General features: G+C 38.5%; 1 protein-coding gene across 1 annotated transcript; it reads left to right on the top strand.

Moving 5' to 3' along the window:
• Window positions 1-63: 63 nt before the first annotated feature.
• DCAF13 (DDB1 and CUL4 associated factor 13) lies at window positions 64-26,650 on the top strand. The gene is made up of 11 exons (XM_076329255.1): window positions 64-188; window positions 2,239-2,438; window positions 3,736-3,843; window positions 5,613-5,702; window positions 6,606-6,761; window positions 7,469-7,546; window positions 11,546-11,628; window positions 13,553-13,717; window positions 17,055-17,190; window positions 25,027-25,190; window positions 26,035-26,650. The coding sequence occupies exons 1-11, from the start codon at window positions 119-121 to the stop codon at window positions 26,120-26,122; spliced, it is 1,338 nt and encodes a 445-aa protein (XP_076185370.1). The 5' UTR covers window positions 64-118; the 3' UTR covers window positions 26,123-26,650.
• The last annotated feature ends 143 nt before the right edge of the window (window positions 26,651-26,793 follow it).

Below are 26,793 nucleotides of genomic sequence, written 5' to 3'. Positions count from 1 at the left end.
AGCGGCGTCGCGCGAGAACAAGCCCTCCCGGCACATCCGGTCACGTGTGCGTGCGCGGGGGGCGGGCCGGGGCGCCCTTCCCGGCGGCGCGGAAGCGGCCGCGTGCGCGGAGGCGAGGATGCGGGTCAAGGTGCTGAGCCGCAACCCCGACGACTACGTCCGCGAGACGAAGCTGGACCTGCAGCGCGGTGAGCGGGGCGCCCGGAGCGGGGCCCGGCCCGGCCCGGCTCGGCTCGGCTCGGCCCGCCTGCCGCCCGCCCGGGAGGGCCGAGGGCAGCGGCGGCGGAGGGAGGGAGGGAGGGAGGGAAGGAAGGCGCTCGGGCGTCCGCCGGCCCTGCCCCGCTGCTGAGCTTCCCCCGGGGGAGGGTGCCAGCCAGCTGCGAGCCGCCTAGCCCCCGGCGGGCTGTGGTCTTCCTTCCTTCCCGCCGCCGGGCCCGGCCGGTCGGCGGGGGAGGCGGTAGCGGTCGCCGTGCGCAGGCGCCCGCGCGGCCCGCCCCGCTCCCGGCGCCGCGGGGCCGTGACCTGCCGTGAGGCGTCGGCCGGGCCTTGGGGCGCTCGGCGGGGGCACGGGCCTTCCCCGCCGGCTTCTGCCCCGCGGCGCCCGCCGGCAGGACCCGCGGGGTGTCTGTCCCGGGCGGCGGTGTGCGTGCGGTAGCCGTCCGCGGAGACACACGCTCGCTGCCCTGCCACCGGGCCTGGCGGCTGCCGAAATCTGGGTCTTGGGGTGCCAGAGCGTGGTCTGGAAACGCCCTTAGAGCTGGAGTGCAGAGCTGGGGGGGGGGTTAGCCACTGTTCTGGTACTCCGAGATTACTCTTAGTATTACCAAGGGCACTCTTGGTGATCTTTTGCACTTACTACTGTTTCTTTCCTGGTACATCTCATCCTGCTTCTTGCATATCCCTTATTAAAACGGGCAAAAGTCGTGCAGATTTTACACGTTTTTTAGATGCAGCAGCTGTAGCCTGGTAGATGAGATGATGACTTGCCATGCTCTCTTCTGCTCATCCTCCGTAGAACTGATCTTAAACAGTTGTGCAGTTTGACCTCTGTAACATGATAGAAATGACGTTTAGTTTTTGCCTAGTGTCAGAAATAAAATGGCCACCCCTTGTCAGAAAGAGCAGGAATAAAACTCTGGGCATCTTGGATGCACTGAATCAAACTGTTTTGAGGAGGACAATAGACCTGTGTTATTTTAAATTGCGTATGCTTCATTATTTGATTGAGTTAGAGGTAGGTGGCTGTTGTGCAAAGTTGCATCGTAATTAACACTTTTCTAGTTATTTAATTGTGGTTTTATACTTATAACATGGAAAAATATTATTGAAGTTACCCACTGGGACAGTAGCTGAATAAATCTTAATTTTCTAAGTGGGATTTGTGTGTAAGCTGTTAAATCAAATTCTCTGTCATATTACAGAGTGATACCCAACTCCATTTCATCAGAGATTTTGGAGGTTTTGGTATGCATCAAATAGTCTTCAGAAACCAGCAGACTGAACTAAATTTCAATTCTTAATGAGTGATCTGTGTCAGTTGCTCTACTGACTTTTCAAGTTTTTTGCATGAAATGGAATGAAAGAGACAAAAAACCCAGAAGCACAATGTCAATATCCACTGTCTTTCTCAATTTATTGTAAGGTATATCTATGCAGGCGGATTCAGAGACCCTTGCTTGAAGCTTGTTGGATGTAAACACTCCCGTCTGGGAAACCAGATAGTGTTAGCAGAGGACCAAGCTAATGAAACTAATGAGTCTCATTTCTGAGCCAGGGCTAGCTTGCAGCTGGCTAAACATGAAGAGAGCTAGGTTGCCTCTCCCTGTGTGTGTCCATGTATCTGTGTCCTTTCTGTGTATGTTAGAGTTTAGTGGTAGGAGGTTGGTATTGTGGGGTTGTTTGTTTTTGCTTTGTGGTTGTTGGTTTGTTTTTTTTTTTTAAATAATAGTTGCAAGACATCTGCAACTTCCAGTTTGTTGTGTACGTTCATATCTCCCCTTGAAAAGGACATCAGATAATTTCAGAGTTATTTCAGACTTCATTAACTTCAAGCTTGTTAAGTGAGCATACTAATGATCCCATGGACCAATTTCAAAACGGTAGGAACAGCAAAAATCTTAGCGTTGCAGAAAATTCTCCCATGGCAGGAAAATCAAAGAGAAGAGCTTCTGAATTCAGTTTACCTTGAATTACACTATGTACCATGGGTTTCTAATGTGTGCATTACTCCTACTGCAGTTCCAAGAAACTATGACCCTGCGTTGCATCCATTTGAGGTTCCACGAGAGTACACAAGAGCTCTGAATGCAACAAAGCTAGAACGTGTGTTTGCAAAACCCTTTCTTAGCTCACTTGATGGCCACAGAGATGGAGTTAATTGCATGGCCAAACATCCAAAGAGTTTGTCTACGGTGCTGTCTGGAGCTTGTGATGGAGAGGTAAGCTGCAGTTACAAACCACAACAAACAAGGTACCTTTCTTCCTTCTTTTCTTTCTTCTTTCTCTTTTTGTGGTGGGTTTTGTTTTTTTTTAAATGCCACCTGCTTATGTTTCTTTAGTGTCTTTGTTCAGCATGATACCCTATCTTCTCTCAGAAGGTGCAACTTACCTAGTTTGGGGCAGTGTTTCTCAAACTGCAGGTTGTAATTTCCCAGCATGCACAGGCAGCAGCTTTCAGCTGTTCAGCTGTGAGCACAGGGTGTGACATTTCAGTTCCTCAGGATGGAGCAGTGAATATTGATATTTACAGTCCATAGTGATTGCTTTTTGCTGCCCATGTGACCCCCCTCTTCCCCTTGAAGAAGTTAAACTGCTGCAGATTAAGAAGATTACATGAAGTCAGATGAGCTAGGGGGAAGGGGCACGCAACTAATAACTTTTTAGAACAATAATTTATCATATTGCCTAAAAAATGATAACTCTCTGTTTGATTATTTTACATAAATAGTACAAATAGGAAGCAAGGGCACTTTAAATGGAGTCACTTCCAAAAAAAAATTGCCTGTCTTTCCTGTCTTCTCAGTCCTCTTTCACCCTTACATTGTTCGTTTGATAGTACTTGTATATTTTAAAGGTATCTTCTGGGTAGCTGGTTGCTTTCTGCTTTTTATAGAACGTGCATATGTCATGCAGTAGTGTAAGGGAGACTAACCTTCTCAGAGAGGAGGGGAATAAATTTATATGAAATGTTGGCCAGATTTCTTATCCACTGATAGAGCAGGTAAAGTACTGGGTACTATAAATACATACAATTATAAAAACTGACCTCCATTTCTTTCTTTTTTAAATGGGCCCAAATGCTTTGAAACTGAAACCTCTGTGAGAGGTGGACATCTATATAAAATGTAGTACAGCAACTGGACTGAAAACATTCTGTTGGTTCCAAAGGCTATTTCCTTGTACTTTTTTCTTTAGAGGGGTATTTGTTCTAAAATTATCACTGTTGCTATCTTTTAGCAAGAATTCTAGTTCAAAAATAGGGGGATGCAAAAATACGCTAAGTATACCGCTTGGGTGGGGGGAAAGGGTAAGTGGGAAAGAGCCGCACTTTTAATTTTTTTTTTTTTTTCCAAGAAGGGAATAATTAAGTAGTTTTAATATTATAAAATCTGGCCAGTGTTCAAGCCAGCTATGCCATTTCATTACAACATGTGTGATCTCTTGTACTTGAATTATGAACTGCAGTTGTGGGCTGTAGAAAACTGAAATAACAGAATACTTTTCTGTTTTTAATAGGTTAAAATTTGGAACTTGACCAAACGACAGTGTATTCGTACTATACAAGCCCATGAAGGCTTTGTTCGAGGCATGTGTGCTCGTTTCTGTGGTACATCATTCTTTACTGTGAGTATAAAGTGTCTCCTTAGTACAGTGTAGCAGTACAGAGTGCCTGCTCACCATCTGTTTTCCAGTGAGCAACTTACTCTCTGCTATATAATACTTAAATATTGTATGAATATGTTTATTAAATTTGTCAGTGAACCTGACAATTCTATTTCTGCTGAAATTTTTTTTGATGCTGTGATATGGATGTTATTCAAGATTATGGAAGGGATAAATACCAGAAAATTGCTAACGGATGGTCATGTAATTAAAACTTGAGTAAACTAGTTTTCATTAAAGTAGTAGATAGACTATGTTCATTGAAAGATGTACAAACACTTTAAAAAGTAACCATTTGCATATACTATGATTAAAGATAAGCTGATTAATCAACATGGAACCATCTAAGCTTTATTAACTTATATCAACCACAACTGATTCAGTTGTGTGTAAACTGTCTGGAAATAGTATGTCTTCCTGTTTGCATTACAACAATTCTAAGATGACACAATAAAAAGAATTGGTTTTGAAGACTAGAGTGTCCTGAGGCTTTGCTTCTTTTGAGCTGGGTATAGAAGAGCTATTTTCACTACAATATATATTTATCTTTTCTGAAGTACATACCAGGTCATGAGGACAGTAGTTAGGATGTAGGAGAAGTCATAGCAAAAAATTCTAAGTGACTCCAAATTAGAATCCCCTTTTGACAGTCCCTCTGCCTGAAAATTGAGAGAGGAGGAGAAGAAACAGTAGTAGTGCTGTCAGGAGAGGAAGTTAAACTTGTATAGCTAACATTTCTTTGGACGGTTTGCCTGATCCAGGTCACTGCACAGCCATGAAAAAGCTTGTGCTGGCATAGTGCATGGTGTTAGGAACAGGCAACTGGAGCAACTGAGGTGGAAAGTGCCTTTTAGCTGTTTACATACTCATCAAAATTACTTCCAGAAGATACTTTGCAGTTTAAGGTACCATTTGATTAAGAATCACAAAATGTAGTCTAAAAAGTAGTCGTCATTCCAGCTCAGCTTTTTCCTGTTCGACCCTGGAAGTATCTCTTTTGAAAACTGGAAAAGATTCGTGGATCGAGGTAAAGACAGTTGAATAGGTGAAGGAAAGGTGGTGGTGGTGGGGAAACAGTGACAAACAGGAAATCAGTCACCTCCTTTTGAAAGCACACAGATCCCCAGACAGTCTCTGAGCACCAGCCACTTTGGAAGCCAGCCCCCGCCTCCCCTTTCTTCTTCCACTACCCCAGTTTTTATTGCTGAGCATGATGTTATATGGTATGGAATACTCCTTTGGCCAATTCCGGTCATCTGTCACACCTGTGTCCCCTCCCAGTCTATTGCCCACACCTAGCCTGTTTGCTGATGGGGGAGGCAGGGATGATGACTGACAGAGTGTGTGTGTGTGGGGAAATGCCTTGCTTGACACTGTGCAAGCACTGTTCAGCAGTAGCCAAGACATTGGTGCCTTATCAGCACTGTTTTAGCCACAGATCCAAACCACAGTGCCATATGGGCTGCTATAAAGAACGTTAACTCCATTCCAGCCAGACGATGTACATGTACCTTCTCAGTTTCTAGCGAAATACTATGACAAGGAGAACTAATCTTCAGCTTGGAGGTATAAAGGGGAACAGTGAATAGGCAGGAGAGAGCACTACTTCTGTGTATGTCATAGATCACTCTCTTTTGAAAGGCTGCCTGTACTTAATTGCAAAGCACATCTAGTAAAATAAACAGAATATATTTACGTAGAACTGTACATGCTTTCTCCAATATTCCCAGGTTGGTGATGACAAAACTGTGAAGCAGTGGAAAATGGAGAGCCCGGAATATGGAGAAGAAGAAGAACCTATTCATACAATTCTTGGAAAGGTAGTAAATCTAAGTTTAGATTTTCCCACATCTCTTCTTTTGAATTAAGTTTGAACCAATTCTTATCTAGCTTTTGGAGGAGGGAGAAATAGTTTGATATTGCCTGTTATAATGGGTTGTAAGGTGATGGCATCAAATTTTATAATGGCACTTTTAAAGTATCTTCAAGTTTTTATTACATTTGTTTTACATGTAACCAGAAAGGAATACCTCAAATGCCATCAGAGACTGCTTAGATCTGTCTCTACTAATCATTCCTTTCCTGCAAACTGGTCGGATTTTTCAGTAGTCCTTTTCTTTTCAGATGTGTGTTGTCAGTGCTTAGTCTGAATTAAGTAACTTTCTTTTCATGCCAATACCTCGCAGGCATTCAATACAAAATTTTAACTTTACGTCTTTCTTTTTGACAAAAGCGGGCTAAAAATACATACTTCAGCGCTTTCGATTTATGATAAGCTTATTTTAAGAACAACATTAAATGCTTTTTGTAAATAGTTTGAAACTCTTTAATTATTGTAATTTCTATGGAATCTGTTCAGGTCCCCATTGAAAATTTGTAGTTGTACACTTAAAATTTCCATTTGCTTTGAAGTCAACCGGGACTTTGTAAATGGGCTTCTAATGCTGACTCCATTGTATATTAACAAGAAATGCATGCATGCACATTAAGTGAGTATACAGAAAGCTAGTCTGTTGTGTAAGGGTACATCTGATAAGACTTAGTTTCTGGTAGCAGCGGTGACTTGGTTTTCAGTAATACAAATGAATAAAAACATGGCAGACTCAATATGCAGTGATTTGTTTATCTTTTTTGTAACAGAACATACTTGCATATTTATGTATACAATTGTTTTTGTAAATTGTTTTCTGTTGTTTTTGTTGTTTTTGTTTTTTCTTTTAAAGACAGTGTATACAGGAATTGATCATCACTGGAAGGAAGCTGTTTTTGCCACCTGTGGCCATCAAGTGGACATTTGGGATGAGCAAAGGACAAGTCCTATGTGTTCTCTGACATGGGGTTTTGATAGCATAAGCAGTGTAAAATTTAATCCCATTGAGGTAATGTTTCTGTTGTAAGTTGGAAATCTACATTTTTCTTGATCTATGTAAGAGCTAAACTCTAACACCATCTTTAACGGCTCTTTCCAAATTTAGATTTTGATACGTGTTTTAACATAATATTTAGGGAGGCGTTTACGCGTATGTTTTTATGGCTGTATTGCTTTGGAATGTAGTACCATATATTTTTGTCTTTTTATCTTTTGTCTCTGTTAGTGGGGGAGAGGAGAAAGAAAAGTAGGGTGGTCTCCGTTCTGCCAACAACAATACATACCCCGTACCTCAGTCATACAAAGTAGCAGTTACGTGGCTGTGGAGCTCTCATCTGTTCTAGTACTGTACTCCCTGTGACCAAGACTTCTACCCTTCTCCATGGCAAAACAGTTGCATTTGATCTTCTACAGCAGTTCCTATATACCTCTTGGCTGGGCTGTGTTCGTAGATGAAGTGTTTATGAGGAATTGCTTGTTACTTTTGAAGCAGGGAGGACTGGGTGGATTCTGAATCTTACAGGGGAAGCTATTTAAAATGTTTGTGCTGAATAATTAGCTGCACAGAAAGAACGATGAATGTATTTCCTTGATTGAAAAAGGAACTATTTGACTACCAGCTTTGTGAAATAGCTTAGGTATCTAATGTAAGCTGCTAACCATACTCTAGAATTGTTTAGAAGACCATACGCACTGGTTTTCTTTTTTTTCTTTTAGACATACCTTTTGGGAAGCTGTGCTTCCGACAGAAATATTGTGCTGTACGATATGAGAAAATCAACTCCACTAAAGAAGGTAATCTTTTTCTTTTTAACAGAAGCTTATGGCACTAATAATCATACTGAATATGTGAATAGTCTGTAACTGTTGATGACGATAGCGAAAGGGAAGCTCTGAACTGTGAGTTCACTTGAGTTTTCATGGTCTAATTTTGAGTCATTTAACTGAGTTTGAATTAACGTTGGGCTTTAAACCATGCAGAGTTAGAAGGGCCCTTTTCTGCATTCAAACGGGCTGTCATGCTCACTCTGTTGTAATTCTTGAAAAAGTGCCTGACCTGACAGCAATTTCACAATAAGAACTTTATGTTCCTATATTGCATTCTGTCTGTGTATGTGTGATTTTTTTTTTTAAATTTTTTTTTTCCTCCTCCTTGCCAGAAGGAAACAAGGTAACTTCTAAGGCATTTCCTTTCCACCATTGGAGAGCCTTGCTCTGTATTTGAAAAGGTGTTTTTCTTTTGCATGGAGATAAACCCTCCCCTATGCACCTAGTATAAACATTTGGAAATCCTTTGCAGTGGAATCAAAATTGTATTTATATGTGGAATTTATCAATGACATGAAGATTCATATTTATCTTTAAGAGAATGTATGTGTTTATTTAAAACAAGAAGCCGGTAATTCATACACACATATTAACCTCGATTAGGTTCAGTAGTTTTGAGCCCCAGAACTATCTTAATAATTTCTTCTTGAAATACAATATTCCGGCTTGTGAATATACACTCAGTATATTATGTACTGTCTGCAATGACACTGGTCTGATACACATTAGAATACTATAATGGTACTTAACTTAGTTATAAAATAGGAGTGTTGTTGGCATAACAGCATTTCTTTCTCTCCCTGTGCCCCAACAATTTTTAATGAAGTTTCATTTGGGCCGCTGTGACAGTGCTTATAAAAAATTGTCAGTGATGCCAGTTGGAGACTTGAATGTCGAAATGAACACAGCCAGTGCTGTAGATCTGCAGTTACAAGTTAAAAGGATGTAGTCTGAGCCTTTGTGAACTAAGTTGGAATCTAACAGAATTTTACATATGTATATATGCTAAATATATAAAAGTATACATACATGTGCATATATACACATGGGTGCACATATATATATATGTATCTCATGTAGTAAGCAGCATGCTTAGGTGCATTTCCTGCTATAGGAGTAAAACACTGATGAATACTTCCTTGCATCCGTGGATACAATACCAGGTTTCCTGCTGGGATAGAGATGATTCTCCTGTGGAGAGGCAGGTTGAATGTCCGTTTCTGCACTGAGACCTAAGAGCTCTGTAACTCCCAAGAGAAGTGTGCTGCTTATTAGAGGTACCTTACCTATGTATGGGCACTGGCTTCTAGCAGTGCTGTGTTCCTGGTGTTTCATCAGCAAAGCAGCTCACACACTGCCCTGAGTTTGGAACTCAGTGGGAGTCCCTTCCTTAACAGAAATAGGAGTACAGCTTTCCACATCATGAAGCAGTAGCTCTCTTGCCCGTTTGTCCTGTCCGTGAGTTTTGAAGTCTTAAGTTTCAAAGAGGGATGGGTAAGATGGTGAGATGCTGCCTAAGTGCAAAATAAGAACTAGTCTAAAAAAGCTGGGAAAAGATGAAGGGGAGCACTCCTGTTGCATGACAAGAGGAAGATGTTTTAACAGAAGTTGGTACACTTTAAAAGTCATTCTTGTGCAACCTGTGGAATCACAGGAAAGCTTAGGGTGTTAAAGATAGACTTTAGCATTTAAACAGCTGACAGGAGCTGTGTTGTCCATTGCTTGTAACATTTTTAGCTGTTCGCCTCAACCAAATACCTTGTAGGTACTAAAGGAGGACAGAGTAATTATTTGGGTGATCCAGTTTTATGTTAAAGTAATCTCAAAATCTCTGGGCTGACATTCTTCGTAAGCAAGTGCTCACAGTTGAAATAAATAAACCAAGATAGCCAAGTCTTCAGGGACTTCACACCTTTGACTTGTGTTAAAAAGGACTTTTTCTTATGAAGTGACTAAGTGTATCTACAATTGATTAAAAAATAGCGTCAGAAGATGGCTCTGCTACAGGTTTAGATAGTTCTGAAATGCCATTATTAACGTATTTACAGCAACTTAAATCACTTCCAGCCCAGGTTGCCTTACATAGTTGTTACTGAATATAATGCTAGAACTGTACAGAGAATCCTTTTCTTAGGCACTATTTTAATTCCAAATGCCACTGCTGAAATAAATGGAATGCTTGTAAATTTGGGTGAAAAAATAGTGAAGCAAGATGCGGAGCATGGACTTCGACCAAACCTCACCCCTTTTGAAAAAGGGCTGAATTTTTCAGCAATATTAGAATTATTTTGTGGCATGATTTAAAATATTTATTATACATACAATGTGTTAACATTTAATTGCGTACTCATTTTGCAGCGGCTGAAAAACTTGGACAGGGAAGAACAAAGAACCCCCCTTGATTATTAGCTTCCCAGATATATGCAAGGTTTATAACTAGAAGAACAATACTGAAATCTGAACAAATCCTAGTTGTCACATTACTGTAAACATAGGGCCTTTCAGTGGCCTATTCTTTCAGTAAAGTCGCTTTTTAAAGTAGAGATCACTTCAGACATCTGATGATTACATCCAGTTCGGGATGCATGTAGTTTCTGAAAATGAGAAGTATTTTGCAGCACAGACTTCATATTGAACAGGATAATGTCACCTAGGAAGTGAGGACTTACGGAGAATGCAAATCATGAGAATATGCACACACTCATAAAATCACAACCTTTTTGGGGGGGCGGGGGTGGCGGTTCAGTGGATGTCATCACTATTAACTTGCTTTAAGATTGTGTTCATTATTGTAAAAGTTATAATTGTACAACTATATTTTGTTACATGTATGTAAATTTATGATGTTTTTGGCATAGTAAGCTGAGAACAAAAATGAGTTTGGAGTACCGTAGTGTTAAACACCCAAATTTCAGGATTTTCAAGTAGGGTTACGGCTGGCCTGGAGCATTGTGGAAAATCCTGTTCAGTTTGTTAGTAAGTTGCTCTGTAATTATACATCTACTTTGTGTCAGGCGTGCTGTATGGGTTTTATTTTTAAATACAATGGTTGAAAGCTCCTCCAAGACTCGGCAGAAGCCAAAGCTGTTGTGTTGTACGGGGTGTCAGATGACCTCCTCCCTGCCTCCCCTTCTCCCACAGGGGCCCAGCTGTTACTGCCACAGCTGCCTCCAAGGTGGGGGCATTCGACATACAGCTTCTTAATGCCTCTTGCCTAGTCCACTGTTAGCAAAGTAGAAGGGTCTTATTAAGCTGTCATCAGCTGCCTTCCTCCCACTTCAAGGCAAACTGGCCTCTTCGTAGCCATATGCTTACTAGCAGCAAGCAGATCTTATGAATGTGTAGCAAATGATTCGCTACTAGTACAGTGATAGTGGTGAGTAGATTACAACACAGTAAGTTCTACATACATTGCTTGGCACTTCAATAGGAAATGGCAACTGTCCTGGAGAATTCATGAACTGCAATTTCAGAGATAAAGTAATGAAGGGATAGTAATAACTGGGAGAACACCAAAATGTTATAATAGCTTTGCAAATGCTGGTTCACAGCGTCAATTAATGACTATATCTCTTGAAATAACCATTTAATTAGGTGTGTTTATAGATTACTTAACTAAAGGTTCCTGTAAATATGATGAAGTGAAATTTTTCAGGAATTCCAGGTTTACATGTTGATCACCAACATGTTTACATGTTATATGACCACTCAGAAGAATTTGCTTCTAAGGTGACTTACAGAGGAAAATTTAATTGCTGTGTAGCACAAAGCAGTGAGCATATGATGAGGGACAGGAAGTTCTTGCGTTCCAATTCTAACACTGCTAAGGAAACATTGTCATGTCTCTATTCCTCTGCCATAATTCTGCATCTAGAAAGTGCTTGTCTCCAGTGGTACAGGAATCTTTGAACTATAGCGAGTATTTTACTGCCTATAACAAGGTAGCAATGTGTAAATATCTTTCAGGTTATCTTGAACATGAGGACAAATACGCTGTGTTGGAACCCCATGGAAGCTTTCGTTTTTACTGCAGCAAATGAAGATTACAAGTAAGTATGACCTTGCTTTTTGATAATCCTGATCATGTTATGTTTTTAATCTGTATCTTGGTGGTTTATCATCATGCTAAAATAAATTTTTGAAAAACTACTAAAACTCTAAATTTGAATCACTTAAGTAATAACCTAGAGAATTATAGGCTCACTGATTAAAAAAAAAAAAAAAAAGAATTGATAGTAGACTGCCTCTGTCTCTGTATTTCAGTACCCGGGGGGAAAAAAAGCAGTGTAACTTAGAAAAAATGCAGCTGAACCAATGCAAGTGTAACTTGCAACAGGACCTGGAAAATAAGTACTATTGGTCCAGTCTGAGGCAATATAAGTGTTTATTTTCTTGCCAGCTCTTGTGAAGCTTGATATATTGTACTGATCAGCTATTTTGATGAGACCATTTCTTAAAAAAAAAAAATCTTTTGTGAAACAGTTCCAGAGACTGCAATACTTATCTTTTCAATGTCTCAGAGCAGTTTTACTTTTGAACAATACTATTCATGTGAACAGCTAATCTGATATTGAAAAAGCTGTCTCTTCAAAACCAGGCCACCGCAAAATGTGCTCCATATCCTTTTTTCCAGGAAATCAGTGATCTAACAATAGATCACTGTTTTCTTCTAGAACATAGGAATTTTATCACTTATGGCTGTTTTTCCAAGGAAATGGAGTCTGGCCCAGACCTTGAAAGTGGGTGTTTGTATCTAATGTACTGCTTTTCACCTATTTTGGTTATGGTATGGTGAGGCTACCAGGCTACCTAATCTGTTTGTTTATACGTCTTTCCCCTTCCCCCCCCCCTTGCTAAACTAAAAATGGTAGCTGTTACTGTCAGGGGCGACTGTCCTCTTGCAAACTAAAGCAATTAGTATAAGCGCAATGGCAAATGCATATATCAACAACACACACGCAAGTGTTAGCTGATTATATGGAGTAGCGGTTTTAAATATGACGCTAGCATACTTTTTCATGGGGAATTTGAAGGAAAAAGCAATAGTTGCCAGTAAACTATTGAATAAGAGACATTGACTTAATTCCAGTTATGCATTCATCTGCAGCAAGGACAGTGAGAAACCTGTTAAATTACAAATTCTTAATATAGTAGTTCTACTAAATAGTGTATCTTAAGCAGGTTTCATAAATGCTTTGTCTGTAAAGCACCTTTCTTATTGGCACTAGGCAAATTAATGATCTACTCAGTTGTTATGCCTTGCTATGTATCAATGGGCTTGTTGATTCAAAGGGAGTACAGGTAGACCTCACCTGAGCTTTCAAGTGCTTAAAGGCAAACCAGCTGTGGTCCAGCAGCTGTGTGTTTATTTTTAATGCTTTTCTACAGATAGTGTGCTCTGCTGAACTAGTATCTCCATGTATTGAAGGACCAAGCTTTCCTTAGACTCCTACATTGGCCTAAAGACAGTTAGGCAGTTGGAAAGGGTGCCAACCAAATGGAAGTGTCTCAGTATACTCTGAATTACTAGGAGTTCCCAATATGGGAATATCTGGAAACATTGCAGAGTTGATAGGCTTGCCGTAATGATTCAGAGATGCTTGTCCAAGTTCAGGTTATTTACTTGGATCTGAAGATGGAGTAAAGGAGTACAGTGTGGTGGTTGGAGAAATAGGTTTGGTCAGTGACCCATCAACAGATGATGAAGGGAATAGTGGAGACTATCTGTTCTGAGCAAGAAACCTAGGTCTGATCCAGTAACTAAAGCCTCTGGTTAATAAACTTTTTTAAAGCCCTAAACAATGCATCATTCTTTCTTTTCATGTGTTATGAGCAGTTTTAAAGAGCTACCTCTGCAATATGGATCTAACCTTGAGTGTGGTTTATGTATGATTAAAGTAGCTGTTCAGCAAAAATGTACTATTTGCTTAAGAGTTGTTAAGATATTAAGCTGTTGGTGTATTTGTTTTAAAGCTTATATACTTTTGATATGCGCTTTCTTGAATCACCTGTGACGGTGCATATGGATCACGTGTCTGCTGTTCTTGATGTGGATTATTCACCCACTGGGAAAGAATTTGTCTCTGCCAGCTTTGATAAGTCAGTCCGCATTTTTCCTGTAGACAAAGGTCACAGCAGGTGAGTGATTTTACACCTTTCTCTCTTGCTGTCATTCATTCCAGTGACCTCCCTCCCTAGTCCTCAAAATTCTGCATTCATTAACATATTCATTGGGGCATTCACTTCCTGTGAATATTGAAATCTTACTCTGTATATAATTTGAGATTGACAGGTCGTGTAGTTGACATATTCTGGAGTATGTATTAGAGTAGAACTACTTAACAGATAGCAGTACTTACGCAGTTTTGTATTAAAATTACAGTGGATTGCTGTTCTCGGGTGTACTCACCAAGATGAATCCCATCTTATTTCCCTCTATATGTATCTTTAATGTTTTTAGGTCACTTTGTACTGTATCTCTCGCCACTTAAGTTTGCAGTGCCTTACAACATTGTAGCATTTGGTTTTCTAGGGACTGTCTTCATCCTGCATGGATGATTGCTAAAGACATTACGTGAAAAGCATTGTTGTATGAATTCCTTAGGATCAGTTTGGGACACTTTTGTGATCTGTTTTGGTACGCTTATTACCATTTGTTCATATGTTGTTAACCAGGTTTTGATTCATGTGACGATGCTTTGAATACAATTCACTTTGAATTAGTTTTTCATGTAAGATTTCATGAGGCAGTGTATTAAATATTTTGCTGAAGTTCAGATTGGATCTACTGTGTCTCCATTATTCTTTTTTTTTTTTTCAGTTTGAAAATTGAAGCAAGTTATCAGATCTGTCTGGTATCACTTGTTCTTCATAAACCTACCTTCATTATTCTCTGTTGTCAGTTCTTCCTCTTTTTTTCTTTATTCTTAACTTTATTTTACTTCTAGTTGCCTTCCTCTCTCCAACCTCTGCCCCCCCAAAACTTGCTACTAGGTCAAATTCTAGGTGGTTTGGGGGGTGGAAACGTTGAAATATTGATTGGGGGAGGAGTATATTTTTATTATTGATTAATGCAGTTATGTATACATTATTCAACGTAACTGTTTGTATGCTCCTATACTGCATTAAAGATTGAGAGGGGCTGTTTACATTTGCCTTTATATCTAATCTACAGGTAGTTTTAATTTTCTTCCTGTCTTGCAATAATATTTTAAATGTAATTAGGTATTGCAGTTCCTTTGTGGGTTTGTTTTGGTTTTTTTAATTCTTGTATTATTAAACAATATGGTTAGCAGCTCCTGTGTTCTACAGATTCTCCTTTCTATGGAATAGTCATGTTCACAAAAGTGGTGATATGCAAAATTAAAGCACATTGAGGGGAAGTTTGCAGACCCCATAATGCAACAGTAAAAGGCTTTATTCCACATTATAGCAGATTGTTGCCAAGGCCTGTGGAAGGAATTTTCCTCTTTGTCCCCCCTTTTTTTTCCCCTTCTGTGTGGTGGCCATAAATCTAGTGAGGAAAAGCCTTACAGATTAAGAACTTAGCTTCATATAAGCTGACTAGGGCATTCTGGGACACTCAGAATTCTTTAGAAACTGGGCTTTTTCAGAATTGCACAGTTGAAATTAATCCCATGGAATGGAGGAAAGTCTCCAAATGGAAGATCTGATTCCACTTGGAAAACTGAGAGGGCAGTCAAGAGTATCTGTAGACAAGGATTCTGATGGTATTCCAGTTTTGACTTTTGCTTTCCCGCCAATTTGAAAAACTCCTAACTTCCCACTGCTTTCTATTTTATTTTAAAATGAAAATTTAAATTAGGAAATTGATTAGCCATAAGAAGTAAGATTTATTGCGAAGTTGATTAAATTTAGTAAATTCTTGGTAAACAGAACCGGATGTCTGTGCAGATTTTCTTAAATGACAGATCCGGGTTATTTGGCCATGTTTTGTGTTTTTCCTTTCCCTGAGAATGATATTTAATAGCTTGTGATGACAGCACCAGGAGAGGCAAAGGCTGAAAATTCAGAATGAGAAAAGGAAAAGTACTTAGTTACCCGAAGGTGGGTGAAGAAAAGCTTTGTTATTGATCCAAACAGTAAAATGAAAGTAAACATAGAAATGCTTAAGAAAATGCGTATGTGCACACACGCTATTAAACATCAACATCAGTAAAAAGCTGATGTGAGTGTTAATGTTTTCTGAAGGTACTCATGCTCAGTCTTCCACGTGGTTGTTCTTGTAGAGGATCACTTGAGTGTGAGTTAAAGAGGTGGTTAAGCTTATTAAAGCTTATTTAAGGTGTGATACATTGATTACTTTTGTTTTTCTCACAACCCCTCCAGCTCAATCCCAGTCTAGTTTTTCCACGGCTCTTGAATAGGTGTTGTTTCCATATTTCCCTTCCATTACTACTTGGATTTTACTTGTAAAAATAACTGGGTAGAAGAAAGAGAATGGTCTATAATAAGCTGCAGTGCGTGACTGATATACCAAAGGAGTGGGTATTAGTGGACAATAAGTAGGCCTTACTTATTCTTCACCTTTAGAATGCTAAGAAATAGTTAAAATTACCAGAAAAGTGTACTTAGTCCTATATTTTTATAGTAGAAATAAAATAACTTTATGAATATTATTGTTCTGCTTGTTTGGTACATACTTGATGAAAATTAGATAAGAGTTTCATTTAAATATTGGTTTAAATGTAACACGTAGAAACATTTTTCAACAGGTGCTAGCACTTGCTGAGCAGGAGTCTGATCGGCAGAAATTAAATCTAGTTTATGCTTTAATAGCCACCCAGCTGTTCCGAATCCGTTTTTACTAGCTGATATTTCTTGTTGAGTTCTTGTTTGCAGGACTGGAGACTTTTCTTCAAGTTTTTAGGTTTTTAAGATTTTTCCTAGGAGTCCCTTAGACAATGATGAGGAAGTCCATTTTTGGGGAAAGGAGGGAAATCACGATGAAGAGTAGCCAATCCATTGCCATGTCATAAATGGACAGCTGGAGGTGTTTATTTGCTGTTCTCTTTCTTGTTCACAATGGTGGTGTCAGATTCTTTGGCACTCATTCTTCTGCAGTCCCATTCTGTAATGCTTGATCGGTGTAACAGCATATTAATGAAAATTATTTCAGGAACAGTATGCATATCATATTGTATACCCATGGCATGTTTTGCAAAAATAGTTATTCTTTAGCTATTTACTGTAACTTCTATGAAAGCACTTATTTAAAAAGCATCTTGTCCTAGGTGTCCTTTATCAGTCTAACCATCACACTTTATTTGAATTTCTCTCTATATAGATTTAAGATCAGCACATTGTTCAAAAAAAGTCAGATTTCTTTAAAAAAACAACAACAAAAAGTAAAAAATAAATTTTGCCTTGAACAGAATGCTTTGTGCTATTTGAAAGGTAATGTTGGTGGGAAAAGTGATGATAGATTGCTTAAAAATGTTTCTCTCTGTTTTAGGGAGGTATATCATACAAAACGAATGCAGCACGTCATCACTGTAAAATGGACTTCAGATAACAAATATATTCTGTGTGGCTCAGATGAGATGAATATTCGTCTGTGGAAAGCTAATGCTTCTGAAAAACTGGGAGTGGTAAGAGTTGCATTTTGCTTTTTGTTATCACAAGACAAGAAGTTTGGGTTTTTTTGTTATTACAACTGGTTAGCCTATTAACTTCTAAAAACTTGTTTCTAAAGGGAAAATGTAAAATTGTAGTTTGACATTTGTATTTAATTTGAAAACTCACATGTGCAGTATAGCTCATTGCATTTACTGTGGCCTATAATAATAATAATAATAAAATTACATGCTTTGTTATTGCTACACAAGGTGACTTTTTTTTGGTCTTGTTTAATGTTAACAATAATCATCAGTTCTAACTAAACTAGATTGGAGTTTTTTACCTGGGTGCTACAGGTGGGAATTCATCCCTTTGCACTAGAGAAAAAGCAATAAATTCTGGTTTGCCATACATAAGTCATTCTACTGAAGCTTAAGGTTACTACTTTTAAAAATTGACTGGCACGTAACTGGTTCGTGTGCAGTTCATACCGTGATAAGCATATGCATTGTAAAATAGACTGTTTGCACTGATGCATAACCAAGATTGTCATTAACCTATATAGCTCTCAGATATCAAGTGGGCAAATCAGTGTGGTGTTTGAAGTCCATTTAATTCAATGTAAGTCAGTTTGGCTGAAGTGTTCCTAGTAGGAACAGACATCAGTCGAATTAGATACAGGTTTTTTACAGTTACAGTTGTTCAAATGTTTATGTATAGACAAAGCCAAAATGTTCTATTACAGTTACCACTTGCATATATTCATCTGCACAGTTGTATGAAAGTATTGAATGAGTTTGGAGAATGAATTTGACACTTTGTCCGCTGGGAGTAATCCCTCTACGTAGCTTTATATTGTTACGGTATTTTGGAGGTGCTTACATTGCTTTTTCTGAGCCCATCAGCATAGCTGTCAAATAATGCTTGGGGGAATTTCTACTTGATCTTGTGAAAGATTGAGGGGGGAGGAAAGGGAAGCTGTAATTCAGGGAAAAATATTGTACAGTTAAGGGGATGGATCTGTTGCATAGTTATGTCTAGTGCTGCTTGTGGTTACCTGAAGCTCCATCAAGTTACAGTATCTGCATAGCAGGGAAGTGGAGTGGAGCTGGGAGAGGTGGCAGGTAATGGGAGTGGTAGGAATACTTAGGGCTACAATGCGGAATGGGATAATTCATGGACTGTTGTGCACTGTGAAGCACTGGATATGGAGTAGCACAGCTAAAACAGTATGTATATCTTTAGCCAGGGCCCACCATAGGTATTTGGAAGTCCTATTATTTTTCTCATCTTTGCTATAGAGCTATAGATAAAAAAAACCCGCAACTTTGTAGCCTGTGCAGTATTTGTGGTCATAAACTACTATTTCAGTTAAATTTCTTTAATGGAATAACTCTTCTTTTTTGTTGAGGATGCTATTTTTTTCTGTTCTAAATTGATTCTTGGGATTTTCCCATGTAGTGCTTCAGTCAAACATTTAAATATCAGTCCCATACTTGCTAATTCCAAGGACTCTGCAAAGTTCATTATAGACTTTACTTTTTGATTAAACTTTTATGTTGAATTTGCTTAGACAGTGTGGTGTTGGGCAGAAATATTACCTGTTTTCCTATTGTATCCATATGCTCATGGCAACGCCCTTTTCACCTGGTTTTACAGTATTAACTGAAATTTTCTCTCTTTTTTCACTATATGCTTAGTGAGCATGCTGTCTCTCTCTAAGATGTTGTTCTATAGCAGAATTGTCTGGTATTTTTGACATGCATCTTTACTCTGTGCCCTTTGTATGAAGGACAAGTGGGTAAAAAGAATGTTGACTTCTTTTTGACTATTGACTACTAGATGGCATTGGCTCCTTTTCTTATGAAAGAGTAAGGATACTTGGCTCTGGGAAGTAATAGACAAACCCAGCTACTCCTGCATTGTAGAAATATTACGTACCAAAAGGACAACTTAGCTATTGTTTAAGTATTCAAAATGTAGAGTGGTAGATGACATTCTGCTGTTTTCTGTAGTATTTACATCAGTGAAAACCGGCCATGGATGGGCCTAAAAAAGGCACTGCTAGTTACGGCTATCAAGTATTGGATATGGCCTGCACATTGAGTCTTGTGTTCCTTGACCTGACAGTGAATCCTACATAAAATAGCCTGTCCTTTGTTTTTTCTGTTTGTAAGTACAGTGTTGCTGCTTGACATGCCTTTTGGAGGCTGCACGTACGAGTCAGTTCTGCTGTTGTGGGACCATACAAATACAGATTCTGTAGTATGCATGCATGTAAGGGTTTGTAAGCATTTCTGTCAAAGCTCTTCCCAAGAGAACTAAGTCAATAGCTATCTATAACACACAGGTCAAGTGGCATGTGGGTTTTTTGGGGTTTTTTTGTTTGTTTGTTGGCTTGTTTTTTTTTTTTTAAGATCAGAAATGAAAGTCATCCCATCATATAGAATACAAAACTTGTCAACCTATCGTAAAAAAAACCCACCTTGCAACATCAAAAGACATCTTAAAGCAAAATTATTTAGAAATACAGGAAGAACTTACAAGGGACATAGTGAATTATGTAGAAAAATTGCTCTCATGTCACATGGATGACGCTAATTAACTTGTAAATAATTATAAGAAGAGACAGTGTTTCACATCCCCATATCTTGTGTGGAATTGTGTTCAAGCATGATGCTGTTGAAGCCTTGAATTTAGCAAGACACAGAATTTGGATATTAAATCAGTAACTGTCCGAAGCTGCTATAATTGTTAAAAAAAAAATTTTTTTAGGAGCACTATGAAATTTTGTTTTTCAGATGTTTAGAGAGTAATTGTTGTTAATAGGACTTGAGAGTGGAATCTTTATGGCTTATCCCGTTCTTGGATATACCTTGGAAATGTTGCTTGGATTCAGGCAACTGTGCCAATCCTTGTTTGATCCAACCTGGTAGTTCCTGTGATTCTTGACATTGCAACTGTTAATGGCTATTTATTAGGTTCCACTGTTTAGTACCTGCTCCTTCTTTTTTAGAGGATTGGTGTTCTTATCTTCATAGACATATGCTTGCTCATTTTATAAATGTCCAGTTCTTCCACAGTCTGGCTATTTTTTGAACACTTTGAATATTCAAAGCTGAACATTCAGTAATTCTGTCGGAAGTGTCAGAATGTCTTAAATGCTTAGTTGCTTGGTCTGCTATTTTTCTTCGCGGAGAAGATTTGATTGAATGACTCATCCAAAGGTCACAGTATTTCTGATATAATGCTAACATCTTGTAATACATTGTATTTTAAGATGGATATTTTTGGGATGGGGGTGGATGGAAACCAGCATCCTGAAAGAGAAAGAAAAGTGGTAATCAAACATTTTTTTTCTTTGGTGAGTACTTAGTCTTACTTGGTTTTAGCGTTGTGGGTTCCAAGGAAGTTATAGTGAATATATTGTACTTATGTTGTGACTGATGAACACTTATCCAGTTGGAAAGTTGTACTTTCTGAACCATGGCTACCCTAGCAGTCATCAGTTCTGACATGCATGTTTCTTCTGTTTTTTTAATGTATTTGGCATCGCACTCATTATTCAAAATCAGTGAAACATTAAAGTAAGAATAAAAGTCTCTGGAGGAGCCAGGGGCATGCTGTGTCTCCACTCCACTGACAATTAAGTCTGCATGGGTTTTACATAGGGGTAACAAACCCCAAATCTCTCTGTTGGAGCTACTGCAGAAGTTGCTTTAAAATAATTTGCAATGTTTAGGTTTTTTAATAAAGGTTGATTAAATGATAAATAATTATTAAATAGGACTCAACAGGTGTTATTTTTAAAGCAGTAAACATCTAGCTCTGCATATCCAGAAGCAAAAGACCCAATTAAACAAGACTTTTGAGATACTCCAAACTGTTCAAATACTGCACGTAAAATATGACGTGTTTAAGTACGTTTGAGGCTTTTGTACCTGTGCTCTTGGAGAGGTGTTTGGGATTTCTGAAAAGGTAAATGACTTTGGCTTTTGAGGAAAAGAGGAAAGCAGAGCCTCGTCTGAGTGAAAAGGCTGGAAAAGCAGTAGTAATAGAGTAGAATTAAATTAATTAGTACAAAGAAAGGGATAGATTAGGGCTTTTGAACTGTAGTGGAAGCAATGAACCATCAGTAAAACTTCAGAAACCTGTATTGTTCTTCAGTCTATTGACACATTATTAAAAAATCTACACCTGCAGTTCTTGGAGGGTAAATGCTTAGTAACATTACTTTTGTGAGTAACAGCTGCAAAATTTGGCTCTGTTACATTTCCACAGTAGTTAGGAATTAGAAAAGAGCACAGTTGAAGAAAACTTTCTGCTTGGGAATGATTTGTATTTCAGTAAGCTTAAAACTAGTGTGAGGAGTGAGTGTAACAGTAGTGGAGCATAGGTTTGCTGCTTTCTTGCAAGATGCAGAAATAACAGCTTTTGAGTAAAGACTGAAAAAGATAGGAGAAAGTGCAGTTACAAGTCTTGGTTTTGCTCTAGCAAAGTGCATTAGCAGGAGCGCATCGGAACTGTCTAAGTAATTGTATATCCTTTCAGTCTGCTTCTAATACACAGTTCCATTTTGTGAGATAGGGCTGATAACAAGCAATACCAGATACTGTGTGACATGGCATTCTTTTTGTAGTGATTTTGGGGTTGTGATTCAATGCACATGTAACTTCATCCCTTCAGCTATGATTTTGTGCTCTTAACATCTATGTTACCTTTCTTTTTTTTGTCACCCATTTAGATGTAAAGAAGCCATAAGTTTTTGGTCCAAGGAAACAATGAATAATAAACTTTATGGCAATAAATTTAGAAAGGTGTTTTCAGCAGAGCAATGGAAAAAAATTAAAGACAAGCTATGGGATACTTTTGCATTCTAAAAATGTTGCACCTGTGCTCTGTTTGTCCTAACCTAGAAGGGCAACCTGGACAGGATAGATAAACAGCCATTTCATATTCTCATGCTGAATTACAGGAGTCTAATAGTGTGAAGTTTTAAATACTGCACAGTACAAATACAGCTCTCTTTAACAGGAGAATTTTTTGTTAAAGGTGGTTTTAGCTCTTCAATCAGGGCTTTGGAAAAATGCTTACCTTCCTTCTGCTTAGATGGGAAAAATAACCAGCCTCTTATCATCTGGAGGGAGGAAAAGAGGCACAGGCAGTTTACTTGAGGACACATTTTCCTATTGCTGACAACTTCATTGCATTTCGGAGTTCTTTTTCCCCCTTTCTCACTCTAGATATTTGCTGTGAAGTATTGCTGCGGTAATGGCACAAATCAGCTGTCTTTCTGCCATGTGATTTCTATTTTCCTCACACGGGAAGGAAGTTGCACGTTCACTTTTGGAATGTGTGAAAAAAGGGTCATACGTCATCTTTGAGCATGTCTTCCACTCATGATGTCATATAAATCCTAATTCATTACATTGTAGAGTGTTGTAGTCCCTATAAACAAAATCTCTAATCCTGCTAAATCATGCTGAGTTTACAGCATCTTCTCCAGCTCAAAGCAGAATGGGAAGTAATGCTGTTCTCTTCAGCTGTTTATGTTGACCTTTGTAAAATGACTTGTGAGAGAGATTGGAATTCGGTGCGTTATTGCAGTCTGCTTTCTTAGCTAGCTACTGTCTCTCATAAACGGACAGAAACTTTTCATTACTGCAAAATTTTCTTTTACCATCATGAAGATGAGGGTGCACTTAGCACACCCTGGTATATGGGGTGTTGGCATTCAGTAGTTGGATGGAAAGTCACCAGCTATGTGCCTTTCTATATACCACATTACACATAAAAATGGAATCAGACTCAAACATAACCACCGCTTAATCTATATTAATTTTTTAAATAAGATATCCTGGATGTATCTTTAATTTACAGATTCACCTCTTGTCTGTAGAATCATCAAGGTTATACTAAATCAGCAGCAATTTGCTGCTCTTAAATTAAAGGAAAATCATTGCATTTAATTAAAATAAAAGCTCTTTAATTTGGATTATGTTGGCAGTTTTCTGCAGAGTGGGAACACCTGGGATTTATTGAGAGTGAACCAGCTATTCAGGCTGGCTCACTAGAAGGAATTTCAGTAAAGGGTGGGGGGTGTGTGTGTAGTTTTAGTGGCTTAAGATTGTAAAATTTACTCACTTGCAATTTGAGAAGTTGTGATAAATGTAAGTAAAGCAGAGGGAATTGTTTTTACGAATAAGAGGGTGTGGAGAAACAGAGGTTAAGAGTATTATGTGTCTCTGCCTCAATAACAATTTTCTGAGCGATGAGCAACTCTGCGTCTGGTACCTGGTTTCTTTATTGTCCCAAAGGAGAAACTCCTTTGCCATATGTTTTATTAATACTTGCTTTCAGACCTTTAATGGTATTTTGGACCAAAATCATCTGAGTATAATATTTATTTTTTCAGAAGTTATGAAATACTCTAACAGAAGTCACTTCTAAAAGTGACCTCCAGAGTGGAGAAATAGCCAATTGCTGATTTCAAAGGGAAACAAAGCATGTTTCATAATAATGCAGGTGAAATTTCCAAATTTTTGCGTGTGTAATAAAGTTGTTGGTTTTTTAATTTCTTTTTTTATGTTAGTGTTTGAAACTCAGGTTCTGTTTTTTCTTGAGAAAGTAAGAAATTAGTGAAACTGAGTCAGTTGCAAAGCTGAATAAATAGAAGTTGTCTGAACGATTGTTTTGCTTTTAATACTTTAGGTTCAGGTAGTAGCGGATGAAGTAAATATGGGAGGGCAAAAGACTTATGCCACTGCTTGTTTGAGAATATGAAAGGTTTTTAGATGTCGGAAATACTGGAGTTATAGAGTGATATAGGATTATCCTCTTAACATAAACAGAAAATCTTTTGATATTAAAAAAACACTAAGTGGCTTGGGAGTAGAGGACTTTTTTTTTTCATAAAGATTCACTTGCTGCTTTGGTCAAAGTCTGAAAGCTCACTAGACTGAAATACAGCTGAAATTCCCAGATATCCAAGCAAATCCAAAATACATAGAAACTGATATCCCTCATGAAGCAGTGCACGCTTTAAACAAAAACACAGCACGCACAGATTTTTTCTTTTTGATAAATAAGCATTAGGACCAAAGGAAACATGCCTGGTTGGGAAAAAAAAAATCCTCTGTAGGTTAGCTGTTAGGAAAAGGCTTTTCTCACTTTCAATGTTATAATGGTGGCTCAGACATAATTTTACACATGGATAAAGTTAGTCTTTTGTGGTAATGCTAGCTCACCTGTAATTCACATGTTTGTGATACTAAGATATTTTTAGCTGCGTGATGAAAGTTGGAACTCCCTGTCTGCCATATAGTCAAGCTAATACTTGAAATCTGATATGTGCACTGTGCTTCCTAATGGATCAAGGCACTGGGTAAGATTTAGGCCACCTAAAGAGCTTCTGTAAAGCTGTTCATGAAGACAGTTCATTTACAGCATTTGTACTTGCGCTGGCTAGTGATTAAAATGCCTGCAAATCTTTGTTTCACAGCAAAAGTTGTTCGTCAGCAGGGGTTAGGAAAGCAGGCAGACTCTGATCAAAGAGGTTTTTACTGTCAGCTATTTCTATTCTCTCTTCTTTCTCTACCGCACATTAAAATCTGATTTTCAGGGAGTAAATTCAGTTACTTTACTGAACTTTGAAACCTGTGACAATGTTTTGTGTTTGAGCATTGGGATATTGTTGAAATTGTAGATTTTTAATACTTACCCTAATGCTGAAGTTTCTGCGGTTACAGCCATTTGCTAGAAGGAATCCATTTGAATTAAAAGTTAAAATTTTGTTTTGTAGAGAAAATCATGACAGTTAAATCCCCGTTCTTTTATAACATGTTTGTCTCTTGTTGTTTTCCCCATAGCTTGCACCACGAGAGAAGGCAGCTATGAATTACAATCAGAAGCTGAAGGAGAAGTTCCAGTATCACCCACAGATCAGACGCATAGCTCAACACCGTCACTTGCCTAAAAGTATATTTTGCCAAATCAAGGAGCAACGTATCATGAGAGAAGCTCGTCGGCGAAAGTATGTCTTTCTCTTCTGGCTTTGTTTTCTCTTGATCTTAACAAAATGCATCACTGCAGTGCTGTAGCAGCAATGTATGGGAGTGTTAGAGCTACGGTGCGTGGGAAGAACAAGTATGAGCTACTTTTAACATCTGAAGAAGTGATCATGAACTACTGGATTGATTAACCTTTGATTATAAGGAAAATGTAGACAAATGCCAGTATCAATGAGGACTGGCTGCTTGCTAAAAGTTCACTGAAGAAATGGGAGCAAATACCGTGTTGGAAGGAGCCACAGTGCTCTGTTAAGCATAACATGATGCAACATTGCAATGGAAACAGAATGGGCTGTTTTGGGGGTGTGGAGGTCTTTTTGGTTTTGTTTTGGTTTTTTGTGTGGTGTTTTTTTTTTAATGCCAAACTCCAGGATGAGTGTTTTCCGTCCCCTGGATCGTTGCCATATTGGAATTTCTAGGAGCAGAAGGTGGCATACTTTGCCATAGCCATTAAATTAACAGTAAAACCAAAAAGTGGTGGGTTTTAGTCCTCTTTCTCAGCTGAAAGACTCTACAAACTTGAGCAGCAAATCCTGTTGACATGAAACCCAAGTAAGCTGAGCTCCCAAGAAAAGGCTTGATTTGAAACTTTTCTAAATTGGCCAGTTTTAAAGTTATTTTTCAAAGGGACGATCCTTCTTCTCAAAGGAGGAAGTACGTGGCTTTTGATTAATAAAAGCAGAGCAATTCTTAATTTTTTTTTTTTAAATTGTAGGCTATCTCCATTAGTAGCTTAAGGAGGAAGCTAGTATTTTTTAAATCTTTGTGCTGACTACTGAACTTCATTTTTCTGTTTTTTGTTTCTAGGGAACTGAATCGTCGTAAGCACAGCAAACCAGGATCTATGCCATTTGTGTCAGAGAGGAAGAAACATATTGTGGCAGTAGTGAAATAATTGTTTTCACATGTACAGTATGTCATAATGAAAGAAAATGTTGCTATTGATGAATCCACTGTACAAAAGTTGATGGACATTGGTAAGACAGCGTATGGCTCCAGAAGCATGGCTTTTCTTCCAAGTATACACATGCTCTCATTTCTCAAGTCATTGTCTGCCTTGGGTAGTCATAAGAATTGGCTCTGTAATCATAGAATAGTTTGGGTTGGAAGGGACCTCTAAAGGTCATCTAGTCCAAATCTTTTATTGCCATTTGCCTATCTGATGTTACTGGCCCAATGCTGTGTATTGCAGTGGAGTTTGAACCTTTTGATGTAAGCAGGTAACTTGGTAGTTGGTGGAGGATATCTGTAGTTCCAGTCCTATTCCTTGGTACCATTACTACAAAAGAAGGATGAAATCAATTCAGATTTGTCAGAGGCAAAAAAACCCTTTTTTCCATGTAGAGTTATAAAATCAGTTGTCCTTACACTGGTTTGTTGATTTTTTTTAAACAAATCTAATAAAGTAAACAAGTGACCTTAAGGCAATGGACTAGATCTTGATTATTCCAACTGACAAATATACTGCATTATACTTATTACAGTACGATATATTATTTTTCTTTTATCCAAAAGGAATTCAACAGGAGTATCAGACATCTGTAAACATACTTATAGTTTTGTTCT

This window comes from Aptenodytes patagonicus, chromosome 2, assembly GCF_965638725.1.
Source record: "Aptenodytes patagonicus chromosome 2, bAptPat1.pri.cur, whole genome shotgun sequence".
Classification (NCBI taxonomy): domain Eukaryota; kingdom Metazoa; phylum Chordata; class Aves; order Sphenisciformes; family Spheniscidae; genus Aptenodytes; species Aptenodytes patagonicus.
Note: the sequence above shows the minus strand (reverse complement) of the source record. Positions and strands in the feature narration are given on the sequence as shown.